Source organism: Halichoerus grypus, chromosome 5 (assembly GCF_964656455.1).
Source record: "Halichoerus grypus chromosome 5, mHalGry1.hap1.1, whole genome shotgun sequence".
Classification (NCBI taxonomy): domain Eukaryota; kingdom Metazoa; phylum Chordata; class Mammalia; order Carnivora; family Phocidae; genus Halichoerus; species Halichoerus grypus.
In genome coordinates, this window is record NC_135716.1 from 62,826,468 (window position 1) to 62,846,221 (window position 19,754).

Sequence of the window (19,754 nt, forward strand, 5' to 3'; positions counted from 1 at the left end):
AATTTGTTAGGCAAATTATCAAAATAATTTATTAAGTATGTATCCTTAATATGCTACCAATACTGTATTCAAAGCATCTTCAGTTGCTTTCCAGGCAACATTTGCAAAAGCAAAGTTTTCATCCTGATGCTTAAGGATTTCTACCAACTGCTCTCCCATGCTCCACTCCATCTTCCCAGCACCCCAGCTACTCCACCCTCCCCAGAACTTCTTTCTGCTTGTGGTCAACATCTTGGTACCACTGCATAAACCTCTCCCCAAATAAGGAATGTCTGTCCACTTCTGAAGTGTCTTTCAACATATCACAAAACCTTTCTGAATGTAGAATAGCAGTTGACAACATGGGTGTCCCAACCAGAGGTACTGGGATTTGAGGACGTCTCGTAGGACTTCGGCCAGGTTACTTCTACTCTCTCGGCCTCCATATTCTCATCTGTGCAATGACAAAAGCTGGCATACTGGCCGCATAAAGTGCCATAAGAATTATCTGAAGTGGCATGTGTGATCACTTAGCCATGCCTGCGGTGATGCTGTTCCCACCCTTCTTTGCTCCTGAGCTCCCACTGTAAGTCCGCCTATATGCGCTCATTATGGGCAACACATTACTTGGAAAATCCGAGGAATGTGAGCTTTCATGAATCCCATTTCCCAATCCCCACTGCATTTTAACTGTTTACAGAAGCTCTTTCTACTTTTTATTAAAAAAAAAAAAAAAAAAAGATGTTCATTAAAATGACCTTGTGGTTAATTTTTATAAAATTTTATAATTTTATAAAATAATGATGCTATATGATTATGATAAGTTCATGAAGTTAATGACAAACTTCCACTAATATCTCTTTTATACATTGGGATTTGGTAGAAGTAGAGTCCATCTGACTATAATTTGGTACTTGCTAATATGCTTCTTTGTGATTTTTATTTCGTATGTTTGTCCCAACTGATCCTAGACTTCAGGTTTCAATTTTATGTGTCAAACTGTAGAGTGAAAGGTCAGGGAAAGCATGTGAAACAGCCTCCTGTAGGCCAGTCTAATTTCCAGATGGCAGGGGTACAAAACGATCGGCGTCCAAACCTCGCCCTCAACTAAGTCTCATTGGAGAGACAAACCTTATTTTCCTAAATTACTTTAAATGCGACATATTGTATTTTGACCATTTATTAACTCATGTCTATTACACTATATTTAGTTCACTTTGTAAGACTTCAAATCTGGAAGCAAGTACATTAGTCCTTTTTTTAAAAAAAATGTTAATTCTTCTCTTTAAGATGATTCATGATATTTCTATAATAAATTACATTAAAGATCCTCAACACCCAAGGATCTTCTACATATTTGGTCATGTACCATGATTCCAGACAAAAACATCAATTTTACTCCCAATTACCTTTTTTAAAAAAATTTTTTTTGGTTTTTTTAAATTCCCAATTACCTTTTAAAACCTCCAGAGCTCTAATGCTTCATTTAATGTTGATTCAAATTGTACTGAATGAGGACGCAAATTTCCCAAAGGTCTTGAAATGCATTAAATTGAACCACTGGGGACATGCATCACATCACCCCTTTTGGGCCACAAGGGTGACGCAGAAACTCGCAGGGAAACTGATGTGGGAAACCAGAACCATGTGAGGTTTACGGCTTTGAGCTCTGCTTTCTGACAGTGGATTTATTTGCTGACTCTTAGCTCACAGTCAGGACTCTGCTGTTTTCCTTAGTAGCTAATCATTACATTGTTCTCTCTTGGGGGTGATCCCACACTTTCCTATTAATAATGGAGAAGGGTCATTCAGATTCTGACACAAATAAAACACATGAAACACTAGTGTGATGAAAAGCTCTGAATTTGCAGCCACAACAATTTGCTATAAACTAACATGATGTATGGTGACTAACATAACATAATAAAATTAAATTAAATTTAAAAAAGAAAAAAAAACTAACACGATGTAGATGATTAAGTGAGCAACATTAAAATAGAAAATGCAATCTTTAGCAAGGGGTAGTTTGTTTTTTATTTCCCCACAGTTGTAAAATTGAGGCTAAACATTACTTTGAAAATTTCTATTGAACTCCTCAATAATGCTACATATTTAATTACAACAGAAAACTATCCTCCAAACAAAACTCATTGGAGTCACTGGATTTAGGGATACACGCTAAGACTTCAAAGGCTTCTTGAGCAGCTATTTTAACTACTTTGTGCAAAATAGTGGAATTGAGGCACTTGAAGAAATATATTCTCTTTTTTTGTGCTCCTGTAGTATCATTTCTTTTTAGAAAAATAGGATATATGGGAAGCAGATACCCACATCTAAAAGCATGCGTGGGGGTCTCCTGAGTTTAAGGGACCATATGTCAAACAACAGTTTTGACCAGTTCTGCAAATGGAGGCATTAGACATGACCCCTTAACCATCTATATAAACTGCTTAACTATTGAAACTCATCTGAATCATTTGCATCAATGTGAAGGTTAATTTGATTTTGTACGAGATAAATATAAAGTGAAGCAAATATTTCACAATTCTGAAATCAGTGAATTTTGTCCCGATGCAGAATTCTACATAATAATTGGAGTCTGATTTTATTACCTCTGGACTTCCAACTGTACTGCCTCATTTTCACCATCCTTTATAACTCTGATGCTGCTGTTAGTCATGGAAACAAGAGGGAGAACATTCCATTAGGGCAAATGCATCCCTCAGAGTCTCTATAGAAGAATATCCTGAGGAACCTGTTATTTTGATCATATTCTTCACACGAGTTATATGTCTCATTATGGTTACAGGTGTGTACATTGAGAGCCTTACAGGTTGACATTTTTAAAACATGAAATAATTTCCCCCTTTTCTATAGGAGTCTTCTTTTTTCTCCTTTAATTAAAAGCCAGACCCATTATACTTGTGCAAGTGACTGTCACAAACAAGTTATTAGGACTCTAATCAGCTGTGGTTCTCCGAGATACTCTACTAAGCTGATTACCTGGGCTGCATTCGAGTTTTGCAGAGAAATAATGACTATTTCAATCTCCAGAGAATGAGGCAGGTGGAGTAAACTGAAACAAAGCAGCTACTACTGCTCTTTGCACACTCACAGAAGCTTTTTATGACAGATGGAAGGCTCTGGTGATCGCCTGATTTTATGCACTCCACGGCATCATCTGAACTTCTGTCCTGAGTAGCCTAAAGCAGATTAGTTTCAACAATCTTTGAACTAAAGATACATTTCTCCTTGTTGGAAAAATATAAATGATTCTGTTCAGTTTCCAACTGTCTTTACTTCTTTGTGCTTTCCTCATGCTCCTGCCTTATTCAGCTATAATAAAACAAGCAGCTGTGGGAAAATAACTGAGTTACAGATTCTCCATTGATAGTGGCCCTCATAAGAAAGTATTTAGAAGAAGTAAGATGGAGAAATTATCTAATTCCTTAAAGTTTTCTTGTGAAATGGTATTTTTAGTATCTTCAATGTTCCCATTTTTACAAAACCTTCCCAGAGTGAGTGTGGTCAAGATTAAAATCACTGCTTTCCTAAAATCTGTGTCTAGTTGTTTATGATTTACCCACTGTTTCACCTCCAGACTGAGAAATGTTATAAGCCCCCAGGCCGTCAAACTAAACTCATCCATTATAACATACGAATATATTGTGCAGTTCCCCATGTTAACATATCTAAGTCTAGTACCATTCATGCTAATTTAATTTCCTATTTCTTACTATGTCATAAATCTCTCCTCTCTAGGTGCACCGCTAATATCTCTTTTGGTACAACCTCACTCTGACTCTCCTAGTCTTGCCTCTTCCTACTGTTATCACACCATCACAAAGGTGATCACCTAAAAATGCAGATGAAAGGGCCTCCCAGGTGGCTCAGCGTCAGACTCTTTTTTTTTTTTTTTTTAAGATTTTATTTATTTGACAGAGAGAGAGAGACAGCGAGAGAGGGAACACAAGCAGGGGGAATAGGAGAGGGAGAAGCAGGCTTCCTGCTGAGCAAGGAGTCCGATGCGGGGCTCGATTCCAGGACCCTGGGATTATGACCTGAGCTGAAAGCAGACGCTTAACGACTGAGCCACCCAGGTGCCCCTCAGCGTCAGATTCCTGATTTCAGCTCAGGTCATGATCTTAGGGTCCCGAAATCGAGCCCTGCATTGGGCTCTGCCCTCAGCTCGGAGTCTGCTTGAAATTCTCTCTCTCCCCCTCTCTCTCTTTGCCCTCCCCTCACTCGCCTGTCTCCCTCTCTCGCTAAATAAATAAATAAATAAATAAATAAATAAAATCTTGAAAAAAATGCAGATGAAAATGCAAACATTCAAATGGCTTCCCACTTCTTAACACGCAATACAAAATGTTCACAATATGGTGCCTGGTTTTCCTCCTTCATTCTTCCACTCTACTGTGTACAGTTCTCTGAAATCACCTCTTGTTCTCACGTGCTGCTCCCTCACGGACATGATCTCAGAATGCTTGATTTGCGTCACACATCACACCTCTTATCATGCCGTAGCATACTTGTGTGAAAGGTGTAGGACTAAAGAACACAGGCATTGCAGGTAAACTTCCCGAGTTGGAGCTTGGATTTGCTAAAACTGTGTGAACTTGGGCAAGTTACTTAAGCTCCTGAAACTCTGTTTCCTCGTCTCTGAGTTTCATGATATATGCACCTCAGAGTGTTGTTTCCAGGATTACATGAAATAATCCATATCTAGTACTTAACACAGGGTATAGCATGTAGTATATTCTTAACAAATATCAGCAATGTTCGTTAATATTACTACCACTAGCACCATTGGTAGGCTGGACTGGTATCTGAACCAACAGTTGCCTTCCTAGACCGGACATACTTTCCAGGACTCCGTAAGCGTTCCATATACACTTACTGAAAAAAAAAATTACATGAATTCTTAATGTGTGGCAACGTATTACATGTATACTCCTCAAAGGTAAGAGTCATTTCTTTATACTCTGCATTTGTTCAATGCATTGTATGTATTTGTTCAAGAAGTGTTCACTGCTCAAATAAACCTGATGAAGTAATAAATGCTATATAGGGACAATAAGTATTAGTAAAAACATAATCACAGATTCCCTTATGGCTTATAAATAGCATATGGCTTTTCTTTCATGAGCAATGGCTTTCACTTTCCTTTCTCTGGGTTTAACCACTGCTTGTACCATGTCTTTTGATTAACAACTCTGGATGAGTTTTGGTAGTACTTAGAAAATATATAACATAGTATATGCGACTCATTATTCTTATATTAATTCATTAATTGTTTTTTAAATTTTTTAAAAAGATTTTATTTATTTGTCAGAGGCAGAGAAAGAGAGCGCACAAGCAGGGGGAGCGGCAGGCAGAGGGAGACGCAGACTCCCCACTGAGCAAGGAGCCTGATGCAGGAATCAATCCCAGGACCCTGGGATCATGACCTGAGCTGAAGGCAGACGTTTAACTGACTGAGCCACCCAGGTGTCCTGAATTCATTAATTATTAATTACTCTCATCAAAACTGTCCAGTTATCATTTATCAATATTTTCTGGGTTCAGAAGAAAACATTTGAAACCCTAACAGAATCAGTTCTTTCACACTGTGAACATGACATGTTATATATTCTTTCTCTCTATTGTACTTTGAAACTTATAAATCTATTCCTTGAGTCATTTCATATAGAAAGCCAATCCTCTGACCATCTTTCTCCAATTGTCATCACTAAAGAGAACCTGTGCTCCATAGTATGGCTGTCTGGTTTCCAAGATGGTTCTTTTGTCAAGAATTTTTTTTTTTTTTTTTTAGATTTTATTTATTTGAGAGAGAGAGAGAGAGAGAGAGACAGAGAAACTGCACAGGGAGCCCGATGTGGGACTTGATCCCAGGACCCTGGGATCATGACCTGAGCCGAAGGCAGACACTTAACTGACTGAGGCACCCAGGCGCCCAAGACCTCAGACTGTAAGTGCAGTGACACCAAGCACTCTCTCACCTCCCTGGTTTGGCATAGCACGGTACATGCCACACAGTGGTGCTCCATGGTTCCTGTTCCCCTCAATGAATGAATGAAGAAACAAGTGCTAGCACCTGATTCTTTTCAAGTCCTAAATATTTGTCTCTATTCTAATACATATTCTTGGTTTTTGACACCAGGAAAGAAAACTTCCTGTCCTTGAATTCAAGGGGATCCTGTTCTACTGCTCTTGAATGATTTTCTACAAGCTACCTAAGGAGGATTCTAAAAATAAGCATTATCTAATAGGGCCCAGTGTTTTGTGTATTCTATTTCTTACAGATCAGAAGAGTTAACTCTTGTATTTTTCATACTCCTCTTTCATGTGGTGACTGATTACTGTGACTTTTTTTCTAGCTCTGTTGAGATATAATTGACATATAAGATTCTGCAAGGTGTATAACAGGTCCATTTGATACACTTATATGTTCAAAATGATTACCACAGTAGGGTTTGCTAACACCTGCATCACATCACAAAATTAACCACTTCTTTTTTGTGGTGAGAATATCTAAGATCTACTTTGAAACTACTGTGATTTTTTAAATAGTTCTTACAAGAACTCCTTTATTTTGGTAGGTATGATCTAATTATTTTAAACAGATGCATTTCATATTTCTACTTCTGTAATGAGAAGTTGGATTCACTATTAGAAACACAGAGTAAGAAAGACTCAGCGTTCACTATTGCCAGATCTTGCAGTATACACTTTCACATATATTGCTCATTTATTCCTTATGCCATCAGAAAGAAATCATTATTTCCACTTCATCAATAAAGTCTCCGAGAGAGGGGCGCCTGGGTGGTGGCTCAGTCGTTATGCGTCTGCCTTCGGCTCAGGTCATGATCCCAGGGTCCTGGGATCGAGCCCCACATCGGGCTCTCTGCTCAGCGGGAAGTCTGCTTCTCTCTCTCCCACTCTCCCTGCTTGTGTTCCTGCTCTCGCTCTCTCTCTCTCTCTGTCAAATAAATAAATAAAATAAAATAAAAAATTTTTTTAAATTTAAAAAGTCTCAGAGAGACCAGATGATATAATCACGGTCACACAGCGAGAAAGTAACAGGATTCAAAACCAGTTTTCTGATTCAAAAGCCAGGGCTCTTTCCATCATACCAAAATCACATCATGTGGATTACTGCATTTAGAAAATTCTAGCTCCCCACATCCACAATTCAACAATCACAATCTCAGTCTCAGCATTTATACTTTAACTGCATTGTTTTGGTAGAGATTAATTCAGCCAGCCCAAACCACTTCACTATGAGTGTACATCCCATCATACGAAAATACATTCATGATTAAAAAGGATTTAGATTTGAATCATGCTAAGTAAAGATATCGATTGTACAGCAATCAAGTAGGAAAAAGAAATTGAAGGGAGACTGCGTGCCTTCTCTACTACAGATTTGCATTTTTCTATATAAGACGCACTGTTCTGTGTGAAGCATGTTCATTCCCGCAGTGATCTCATTTATTCTGGCTTCTAATTACTTTTAAGTACTGAGCACAGAGCGCCAATGTGAAAAGTCTATTGACAACTGGAATGAAGCACCTGAATGAAGAAACTAATTGTTTAATGTTGTTTCTTTTCCCCGCTCCCTTTTATTACCTTAGACCGAGGAAGAATTGTACACCTGAGGGCTAATGCAGTACGTTAAATACTGCTCAGTCCCCAGACACACACAAAGTCTCTGCAAAATTAATATGGAAAGGCCTGCTGTTGTCCTATTGATCTTTCCCACCTTGGTCACCCTTAGCCAAGTGTTTGTGACAAATGGAAAGCTTGAGAAAATTGCCACAAGTCTACAGGGGTTTCTAAAACCTAATGCCTATGTCCTTGCTCCCCTGGAACAGAGAAGGCACTTTTTCAAATGAAACACGTAAATACGTTCACGTGAAAAAAGGACAAACAGGTATTTGTTTTCAGCAATAAAGAATTCACTCATCTGATACACACACGTCTAATAAAATATTAAATATTTACATTCTCCCTATAAGAAAATGTGAGTGACAGTCTAACAATAGTTGCAATCAAAAAGCCTGTAATCGCTCAGGCAAGTGTCCAGTAGATTTTATAGAAATAACCTCTGGATGTCTATTGATGCTTTCAAGATTATTGTTTGACTCTGGTCAAACAGACAGTACTGATGAAATTTTCCCACGACCATTCTGGGTTCCTAGGTGTCACAGTCCGAGAGAGCTGAAAGCCAAGGGGTTAATGAGCATTTGAAAAGAAGGCAGAGAGATGGCAGGCAGAGAGGGACACTGTGCAAAACAACCGAACAGAATGCAGAAGTGATGGGTAACAGCTGGAGCGAGATCCTGGCAGCAGAAGCACAGCCAAATTGAATACTCCACAAACTCCATATATCTTAACGCAAAAAAGCAATCGAGTTTAAGGGGCACATTTTCAGCACTGCACAGGGAATTAGCCATGAAAGTCCCATTATCTTTAATTGCAACTTTCAGTACATTGTCTGAAAGTCCTCAGTATATATCTTTCAGCCTAGGCTTAAGAATCAACTGCCAGGCAAAATATTCCATATCCTTCATTCCTTTCCAGTCAAGCCCATTAAGGTGTGTTTTTCTCTGACATGGTTTTTCATTGCTGAGGTTAGCGCAGAGGCGATCACGGGGATGGCTAATGAGCACTTAGGCACATGAGAGTGTATTTGCTATGCTAAAAATGTGTATGAATATGAAACATCTGTGTGTGAGTTAGGACCTTAATTACCATAGCCACCAGGTTTGAATCTGCATTTCTGCATTTTAGATTTTTCAGCCTGGACTCTTTCACCAAATTATTTCATTTCTGTTTTGTTTTGCGGGATTTAACTGCATAGCTTGGGTACCTTTCCCAGCTGCCCAAAGTTCTTCAACACTACCTCTCTATGCCCTTTTTCTCTACATTGCTGCCTGCCTTTTGTCCTTGCTCCGCAGGTTCTTTGATGACACCAACACTTAAAGGTGTCCGGCATGTGATTTTCATCTGTCTCCCCAATTCTTTGATGCTTTACCATATAATGTTTTCTCTTTGACCTGTTTACTCATGTCACTGAATAGAGCTTTGTTTCAGTAATTTTCATACCTTTCTAGGGGATCCTTCCTTCAGTGTTTTATTCTGAGACTCCTCCCTGGTTGTTCCTCTTAATCAGGGCTCACAGAGGATGGGGCGGTGGAGAACCAGGGAATATTAACATGCCATATGCGTTCCCTGGTGATCATTTCTCAATGTCCATGGTTGGCAGCTGATTATTCTTTTCTCACACCTCTGTGCCTTTTCCTGGAATATCTCTTCCCTGTTCCTAACACCTGATGTATATTCCCAGAAAATGCTTAGTAATGTTTAAACCAGCTCAAATATATCTCTGTGAAGCCTTTTCTGACATGGTCCCCTTCTCCAATCTCCCTGTACTCATACATACTCCCTGTACTCAAGAATCACCCCACCTGTTTTTTTCATAGCCTCTTTGCTATGTGTGTGTATGTATATACCCATTTACATTATACCCAGTTATGCATATATATACCTTTAGTCCTTGCTGACTACGAATCTGTCAAAGGACATCCCCATGTAAGACACCAAGGACATCTAAACTCAACACATCCCTCTCCACCATGCCTCCAAACAGAAATGCATATTTTCCCCGTGGCAGCCCCATTCCCCACCACCTTCCCAAGCTGGACAGCAGGAATCATCAAAATCTCTCCCTCTCCCCCTTTCCTCGATTTCTCACTGATCATCTAGTTCTGTTACTTGCGTTTCATACCATTCACATCTTCCCTTTCCCTTCCACCCTCCGCCAATGCCTCAATTTGGGACCTCCTCATCTCTTCCTGTACTACTGTGAAATCCAAGCTATCTCCCTACCTCCATCCACATCCCATCACAGATCATGACAGTCATCTTAAAAAAAAAAAAAAAAATCTAGGGCACCTGGGTGGCTCAGCCAGTTAAGCGGCTGTTTTCAGCTCAGGTCATGATCCCGGAGTCCCGGGATGGAGTCCCGAATCGGGCTCCCTGCTCAGCGGGGAGTCTGCTTCTCCCTCTGCCCCTCCCCCACCGCTCACGTGCTCTCCCAAAGTTGAATAGATAAAATCTTTTTAAAAATTTAATCAGATTATTCTTTTGCTGAAAACCCTTCATTGGCTTCCTGGGGCCCCCGGGAGGGAGTCCCAAATCCTTAACCTAGCAGTCAGGGCCTTACATTCTTCTGGCACTTCACTGCCCAGAGTAGTAAACTCTTTACTGTGACCGCCCCCGTAGTATGCTGTTTCACATCTCAGCGCTGTATTTTCATCCCATTCCCTTCCACTGAGCCATCCTTCATTTCCTTCACCTGCTAATTATGAGTCATGCTTTAAAACAGGGGTTACCTTAAACCTTCCTGCTTAACAGGATTTCAATCTCAAGCCTCTGTATTCCTCCAGACAATGTTAGGTGACCTACTACCAATTTAAGATTAACATCGAGGCAGAAATTGCCACTTCCTCCTGTCAACTTTCTCCAAGCCACCTGCTCTCCTGCTCCAGGTTCATATAGAGGAAGAGATACCCATATTTCTTCCCTCCTCTGTAGGATAGAAATTTTGGCTTATGACATTTATTACAGTGGTTATAAAATCACTAACCTTGAAGCCCTCAGGAACACATCCCAGAAAGTGACTGGCATTTTATTTTGCTTTAAATATAATTTTGCAGGTTTAGGAAAAACAATAACTTCAGCTTATTTAAAATAAATTTTGAAGAATCATGCCCTCTTCAACAATTTGTATAGTAGATTCTGTATTTATCACTTTTAAATAGCTAAATAAAATAAAATTTAGTAACACAAATACTTAAATTTTACTACGATGCTCAAAGAGTAAAATTGGGTTTGGCAAATACTGATGAAATTTAACTAATAATTATGTATTTAGATTATTTTTATCGGGGTGCCTGGCTGGCTCAGTCAGTAGAGCATGTGACGCTGGATCTTAGGGTTGTGAGTTCAAGCCCTGCACTGGGCATAGAGCTTATATTAAAAAAAAATTTAAAAAGAACCCCACTCTTCTAGATTATTTTTACCAAGATATGTTTAATGTATTATGATTACTGAGACTTTCCCAATTTTAATGATGGAAGGTAATCATATATAAGCTCTTGTTTTTTTATATACCATAATTAAGGTTGGTCAGGCCAATATCACGTGGTAACTGGAGGTCAGAACTAGAAATCACTGCCGTAAGTCACTCTCATAATTATTGTCTTATTCTTCTTTCACAGTAATCTAACTTGAAGAAAACAATGGACACTTTAAAATTACAGTATAATTTAATATACTAATTTATTAAGGTTCATTTCAATTGCAAAGAAAAATCTACAAAACTTATATGCAAATTTGACCCACCTCTATGGTAAAGAATTTTTATAAAAGATAATGAAAGAAAAAGAATGAAACTTCTATCATATTGAAAATATTTGATTTCTTATAATTTTAAGAGAAAATACCTATATTATTTAGCTGGTTTTTAAAATTAGGATAAATTGTGGAACTTTATTTGCCTATTTTACAATTCAGCATAATTTGAAATTCTGGCTTTACTTTTCTTCCCCCACCCCCCCAGTTTTTGAGGTTTAATAGACAATTAAAAATGTATATGTTCAAGGTATATAATTTGATAAAATATATGCACATACATTATGAAATATTCATCCAGTCAAGTTGATCAACATACCCATCACCCCACACAGTTACCATTTTCTTTTTCTTCTTTTTTTTTCGGTGGTGAAAACACTTAAGATCTACCCTCCTAGGAAATGTCCAAGTATACAAAACAGTATGGTCACCTACAGTCACACTGTTGTATATTAGATCCCCAGAACTTATTCTTCTTGCATAATTGAAACTTTGTATCCCTTGACCAAAATCTCCTCATTTTCTTCTCCTACCTGCCTATGGTAACCACCATTCTATCCTCTGCTCTTGTGAGTTTGGCAGGGTATTAAGATTTATACTTATATCCTATCACGAGTAGAATATATTTTGTCTTTCTCCCAGAGCTCCATTTTAATAGAATTTTATTTTTTCTCTTCTAAAGATTAGAGAACAATTTTATATTTTTGTATTTCTTTTTTTGTTTGTTTTGATACATTAATGATTTTATTAGATTTCAAACAAATGGGAACAGTTGCATTGATATAATCAAAATTTAACTGTTAAAGAAAAATAATCATAACTGCAGCTGTATTTAATGGCAATTTTAAATGTCATTTCTGTTATTGCTACCACTACCCTTATATAAAAGTAGTGTTTTAGACTAATGTGCTTCAGAGTCCTACAGAGCATAATTTTAGAACTTTTTGTTGGGAATGTACAGGATCCTGAGATCATGAGCTAGCAGAAATGTTTCTTTCTAGAGATTTAAAATTCAGTATTTCCACTCATCTTGTTATTGAATCTCTCAAGTCATTTTTGAACAAAAGATAAATGGGTATATTTGAAACCTACACTTGCTTATTATGGTATTTTTTTTTCTGTCCCATAGCTAGAATCTAAGGTACAGATGGAAATTTCCAGAGTAAATCTACTCATCTTACTTGATGTTTTCACCCCATTATGGATAAAGATGCAGTTTTATCATCTGCCCTATTAGGACTCTGATTACCTAAGTCAGGTTACCTTGAGTGCCCCACTTTTATAAGATTCTGCATTCCTTAAGTTAGGCCTATTTGTCAATTTGTCCTTTGATGTCATGGTTATGACAGAATAAAATATTGCTAAGAAAGTCCTTCAAAGTTCAAACAAAAGTGGTTTCTAAAATTGCTAATTGATAATTACCTGAAAAAGTTTTTTTTTTAAATTGTTTACATGTTCATCTTCATCTGAAATAAAAACTGTTCAATGAACCACACTAGTAATACAGATTTCTCTTCAGTTGTTTTTATATTTTAATTCCTGGATTTCATTTTCCTAACAAATGCTTATAATCATACTTTGGGTCCTATACTATGGTCACAAGATGGATTATATAAGTGCTTGTCAGGGAAGGGGAAGAGAGGGAAGAGAGGGCTGACTTTGAAGATTCAAGCACCATTGGTAATACTGTCAAATGTGAAAATATGTCTCAATTTCCACATAACCAATGAAGGAATGCATCTTGGGAATAGACCCCTCTTAAGTTAGAAGCTTCACATATATGTGGCCTTTGAGTTCCTAAAACTTTATATATGTTAAAACTAATTTCTACAATGTATTTAAAAAAAAAGAATTCTAACACCATAATACAGCAATGGTAGCTAGTTTGATGTTTATCAATATGTTTTTAAATAATGAGAACAGGGAGGCCTTGCCACAGACTATTTCCTTCTCACACCTGGGCAGGGTTCTCATCAGAAGACAAGACACTGACTAATGCTAGGTGCTGGTGAATCCCGGATTCAGTGAACCCCGCCTGGCTACTGCTCACAACCCCCACTGGAGGAGTGAACGGGAGGTATGTTACTTATAAATGCAGGCCATTGTTTCCTGGAAGAGATTTTATCCTCACAACAAAGCATGAAGATAAAACGTAATTTATGTGTATAGATCTCCAAGGGTTGGGTTCAAAGACATCACAGGGCGAGTTAAGACATGAGGCCCGTGCGTGCATCACGCACCTTCCTGCGAGTCCGTACCGAGGTTCTGACATCACTGAAAACCAATTATTAAAAGATACTGAGAGTATGTGGACAAAAACTCTTTGGAACAAGTCCTTAGAGGCAAAACCTGTGATCCCAGATTTACTGCCCTCACTAGAAATTTCTTTGACATATCCTTTCAGGTAGCCTCTGGAAAATTCCACCCACTTGTTCCTACTGGCGAAGGAAGCAGAAGCTAATGTAGTGGGAAGAAAACGACATCTTTGTTTCTGGACACAGAAAGACTCATGATTCAGGTTTTATAACATTTGCAGTATACTGATTTATACTGGTTAAAGAAAAACAGTTGGCTATTAAGCTGGGGTGGGAATAAAGAACTACAACAAAATGAAATACCACATTGAATGGAAGGATGCTGCAGTCTGAAATAAAACGGAAATTTAGAATCCCTGTTTGTATGCTTTTGGATTGCCTGCAACAAATAGCTGGCAGGAGTACAAGAGAGAACTTGAAAAGCCACGGGCCGATTCACTACTTTAAAAATGTTCAATTTGGCAAGAACCAATTCTGTCTATAAAGCAGGTATATAGAGAGTCTATGGCATAAATCTTTGTCAAAAAGGAAATGCAAAAAAACCATTCAATTCCAATATTTGTATTTGTTTATCAAAGAAGTATAAACTAAAGCACTAGTGACATATCAGTGTACATCTAGGAGAGAAGCACAATAGATAAATGGATTCAAATAGCCTCTGCAGACCAAGAAAAGATGAAAGTGCTACACAACTATGTAACCTTCTGGTTGTGTTGTATGTGAGGAAGAGCCTTTGGAGAACCTGAACAATATATATTATTGACCACAGAGGTTTAAACTCCTTGACACAGTAATTCTACCTGGAGGATACTTTTGTTTTTCTTTTAACTTAATGGAAAATAAAACTGAAATCTGAACAGCCACATAATGAAACCAGCCTCTCTGCAGGCATTATGGGCGATGGACCAGGAAGATAAACCACTGAAGTGATCATTTAGTAAACTATGGCATAGCAACTGGTTGGATTAACTCTGTAACAAATAAAAGTGATAATGAGAAAGTCTATGTGTACATCTGGAAAATACAGATAGAGTTGTTATGAGCATAAAGCAGATTGTTGAACTGTATTTACTAATAAAACTATGTTCAATTATGCGTTGTTTGATGGAAGTTGCAAGAGATGACACAAAATGAACATGAAAGAAGGCATGTCAGGATAGGAAATTATAAAACGTTCCATTTGTTAAACTACCTCTAAGATCAAGTTTATATTGTTTAAAAGGCAAAAACCTGTTTTTAAGAAGAGACAGTCCTATTCTTGCACCATCCAATAGCAATGAAGATAACTGACATAAGTGAATAGTTAAGAGAGTGTGGGCAGGGAAGTTCATCAGCAGAATTGTAATACACACAAAGGATTTCCCTAGGGAAAAGAATTTAATAAAAACAAAGCCAGGCTAAATGTTATGAGAAGATTTTAATAATTCACCCTGAATTCTATTCCTGCTAATCTCGCATTCACTGTTGTATGTAGCTCTGCCATCTAATTCAGGTTGGCATTAAAACATCTAGACATTAATGCTAATTAAATCTGCCTTTTCATTCTGAAAAACCACATTCTTCTCTTTAATATCAAACATATGCAGAATCAGTCAATACTCTAAAAACATTTTATATTCTCTTGTTATTTTGCAAATAAAATCAGAAAAGGCAGGAAACTGACTAATGTGGATCCCATATTACTGACCATTTCTCATCTTGATTTTAAAAGTAAATGGTAAAAATAGTTTGTGCAATATTTATTCTGATTCACGTTGTGAACTTCTCCCCTTTGTCAGAACCTGAAGGTAAGCCTCCATGTTTAATGTTGAGTGCAGGTGTGGATCTACTTGGGTTTCTCTCTAGCTGTCTGAATTATAATTACGAAGAATTATTTTAAGAACAGTCTTTATGTGAGATTTCTAAATCCAATATAAATTAGCACATTTTATTGTCATGAAAAATGTAAACATAGCCTTCACTGAGAGATTAAAAGATAATGTTAAACTCCCATTTTATTCTGTGTGATAGAAAAATAAATCTGTACCATTTTCAAATAGCATTAACTTTAAATTCAGCATTTGCCATGGAGTATTTGTGCCTATACCTCAGTAAATGTCTCTGAAATGAACTAACTAAAGCTACATTTATTTTAAATAGTAGAAATGGAAAAAGTCAAACTACTTTGAAATTTCAATGTTACTTGCGGTCCTAACACACAAATCAACGAATATGGTAATTATAAAACAGCTGTGAGACATCAATCTATTTCTCCCAGGTAACATTAGTCAGATTCTAAAATTGCTCATGGGCTAGCAGAGAGACTAACTGGGACAACCTGGTCATGGTTCTAGGATTAAATGCAGATTTAACTGCATTAACTTCCAGTAAATTAATGTGGAGGTAAGAGGGTATGCTTTTAGTTTCAAAGTCCGGAAGTGTCCCCTTTGTGATTACAGCGTATCCAGTCCTCAGACAACTATGATCTTGCACCGGGGTAAGATAAGAACACCAATAATCAAGGAAATGACACTCGGAGAGGCCACAATGGCCTCTATGCAGTTCCTTGAGCTCCCACGTGAGCTCCCACATTTGCACTGCTGCTCCCTAGGATCGAATGCTCTTTCTCTGAGATATTTGCATAAATCACTCCTTCATTTCATACAAGTCTCTGATGAAATCCCTTGCTGGATGGTGCTACCCCTTCTTCCCATCCTGTCACCTTCGACCCCCCTGACTTCTGTTCTTTTTTCTATTTATTCCATCTACCACATTACATATGTATTTGTTTACACTATCATCTGTTACCCCCAATACAATGCACACTATTTGAGAAGAGGGACTTTAATTTTTCAATGCTGTATCTCCAGCAACTAGAGCAGGGCTGGCACATAATTGGTGCTCAATGCATATTTACGGAGTGAATGAATAATGAATACATAAATGAGTGAATGAATAAGTGGGAACAGAAGGAGTGAACATGAGTTGATCAGAAGGGAGAGATCACTTCTCTGCTAGTAAACAAATTATGAAATAATATTTTATTCATTTGGTTGCAGATATTTTCAATTAAGCTTATTACAGCTTGCAATAGAGCACAGAGTACACAGCCATTAAAATAAAGGAGAAAATTTTGTATATTTTGTCAACCACAAAACATAATGCTCCTTTCAGAGAAATAAGGTCTTGCCATACTTCGTAAGCAAGAACACACTGTGTAGGACTTGAAAACTAGAATTCGGGCATACCAAATTGAAATGGAATTTTACAGATGAGAACCTGCTGCCTTGGATCATTTTTCTCCCACTTTTTACCTCTTCACCCTGACTCATCAAAACCCAGTTCAAACATCACCTTCTTTAGGGAAAGGTCTACCCACCTCAGAGATCTGTTTTCCTTCTGAATCTTGGTTTTTGGCTGTAACTTTCTGAAATCATTTACATTTTCTTGCAGTGGAGGTCTGTTTGTTCTTATTCTGTTATCTCATTATATCTTCTTATTTTTTGTTACCTGTTGTTCATGCTGTCATGCTGTATTTATGCCTCTACATGAACATCACTGCTTTATGATGTTACACGGCCAACAGTCAAACTGTAGTCCTTTGCATAGGTCAAGTACCAAGTAAATCTGACTAAATAATACCACCATCCGCAAAATCTAACTGGCCCAGTTCCAAGAAGAGACTATGATGGGTGACAGGACACTATCTGCCTACTCAGAACACAATGAGGACCAAATTCTGTTTTATTATTTTTACTACATGGTTTCACTTCCTTGTGAAAATGGTGAGGTGGCAGAGGAGGAGCATGTGGTTATGGGGAAGGACTTGACATGGGGTCCTCCACCCCCATTTTGCAGCTGATGCAACCGTATGAGTTCACAAGCCTACCTTGGGTGTCCCAGACTGAGCACAGCTGCCTAAGACAAACCACCTGCACTGGACCCATCTAAGATTTCCCCTTCCATTTTCAAGAACGTATATTGTGTGGGCTCCTGGACTTAATTTTGCCAAAAGTAGAAAGACAGTAGTAACCCCAAGGCAGCGCCTACCTCACAACCAATGGATATAGAAACCCAAACCACCGAAGGTGGAATGTCCACCAAGTGCAGTGAAAAAAGTTTTGTTTAGCTCCTTGACAGCTCCTACCAGACAAGTTCCTACAGTGAATAAAATCGATGTACAAGTTTGTGCCTAAAGTACAAATCTTGTAATATAAATGCAAGGGTGATAAGATTCTGGGCAGATAAGCTACAGTGATTTAAATGTGGGATGGCATTCATTTGTATGAACAAATAGCCACCGAACATAAAACTAAAGCCAGAAAACACCGTGTCACCATGATCTGATTTCCCAAAGCTTATTCCGAATACATCCGAGTCCTCTGAATGCTTCTGGTTACCATTTCCCGTAACCACAATGTAAGGAAGAACCTCCAGATGAAAGTGGGCACAAGAGAGGCAGGCAGGGCAGGCCACATACCTGTGCACGCCGCTGTTGCACATGATGATGTGGCAGGCCCCCAGCCGGTTGCACAGCTCCGAGGACACGGACAGCAGCCCCACCCCGGAGGCACTGCAGGCTGTGTTTGCGCAGGCAGCTGTGCGCTTGGATCTGATAAACGAGGCTACCAGCCGATAAAGTTCATCCAAAGCATTGAGAGGCCTCAGGAGCTGCAGAAAAAAGTGATGAACGTAACGTCCAACATGTTTAGTCAGAGGAAATGCTTTTAGATGGCATACAATTCACTGCTGTTATAATGTTTAATGAAGAGTGTAAAATATTTTCATTGTGGAGGTAATGGAATCGGAGACTACAGATATTTGTAATTACACATTGTCTGAGTACAGCAGCAGAAAAAGTAAATAAGGGAGGTCTGTAAAGGGCAAAGCATCAATAAATGCAATCATCTCTTTTTACCTTATCTACATAGGCAGCTTTGGATGTGGAGTTTGGTGGTGAATTTGACTTGTCCAAGTAGAAGGCCCTGTAAGAATCCAAGGAATAAGTGATCATTTATTGTTAGAAAAATTAAAATGCATGAAGACATGCAAGTTTCGCTGACTTCCTTTTGAAGAAATATGAATAAACAAGTGGACACTTGGATGGGTGGGAGTGCAAAAAAAAGTCAATAGTCTTCCATTAAGAAAAAATGACTAATGAGGCACCTGGGTGGCTCAGTCAGCTGAGTGTCTGGCTCGATTTCAGCTCAGGTTATGATCTCAGGGTTGTGAGATGGAACCCCGGCTTCTAGCTCTGCACTCAGCAGGGAGTCTGCTTGAGATTCTCTCTCTCTCTCCCTCTCTCTCTGCCCCTAACCCCCACCCCTGCACACACACACTCTCTCAAATAAATCTTTAAAAAATTTTTTTAAAAATGACTAAAGCCACCACCAGCTCCATTATACACTGTGTGGCCTCAGAGACATTACTTAATTTGTGTATGCCTCAATTTCCTCTTTTGTAATTTGGGGATAACATTAGCTTCCACTTCATAAGCCTGCTAAGAAGATTAAATGAGTTAATGCAAATAAAACCTTTAGAACAGTACATAGCACAGAGTGGGTGCTCATTAATATTTTCAATAATTTATATTATTACAAAAGTTGGAGAAATATATTTTCTTGTGACTACTGGAGAATTATCTAGTTTTCATTTATTCTGCAAGATTATAAAAGTAATACTCAAAAAACTAATTTTAAACAGAGTACTGAGTTGAATTCTTTCATCCACTAAGCTGTGCTCAGACTGGAAGTTAGACCCTCTTCAAGGATACACTTGTTCTTTTTGTCACCAGGATGCAGTGTGGCACCAAGTATTTTAATACATGAAGCTGAATCCTAGTGACATGCAATTATCCAAAGAATATTGCTGAGTTTTGCTTAGCTCTTGGCTCAATACTAAACTGAAATTGTAAGGAACTGACCCATGAAGACAGGATACATTTAAGTTATATTTAATCTACTATCTATTTTTGATGAAGTGAAATTATTTTCAAGATGTGAACACTTAATATCAATGTACCAAAATAAGTTCCATAATATCAAAATGATTGTCAGACAA

The 19,754-nt window shown here is 38.1% G+C and overlaps 1 protein-coding gene across 6 annotated transcripts in view; it reads right to left on the bottom strand.

The window, feature by feature from the left end:
- Positions 1-19,754, bottom strand: part of PREX2 (phosphatidylinositol-3,4,5-trisphosphate dependent Rac exchange factor 2) — a 283,867-nt gene that overhangs the window by 19,613 nt on the left and 244,500 nt on the right. For 3 of the 6 annotated variants that reach the window (XM_078072312.1, XM_036064630.2, XM_036064634.2), the window contains 2 exons: positions 18,613-18,679; positions 18,175-18,365 (listed from right to left, as the gene is read on the bottom strand). In XM_078072312.1, coding sequence (XP_077928438.1) covers positions 18,175-18,365; positions 18,613-18,679 — 258 coding nt within the window. Of the gene's footprint in view, positions 1-6,688; positions 6,962-18,174; positions 18,366-18,612; positions 18,680-19,754 lie in introns of those variants that run through there. The other 3 variants (XM_078072313.1, XR_004908454.2, XM_078072314.1) reach the window with 3 other exon arrangements.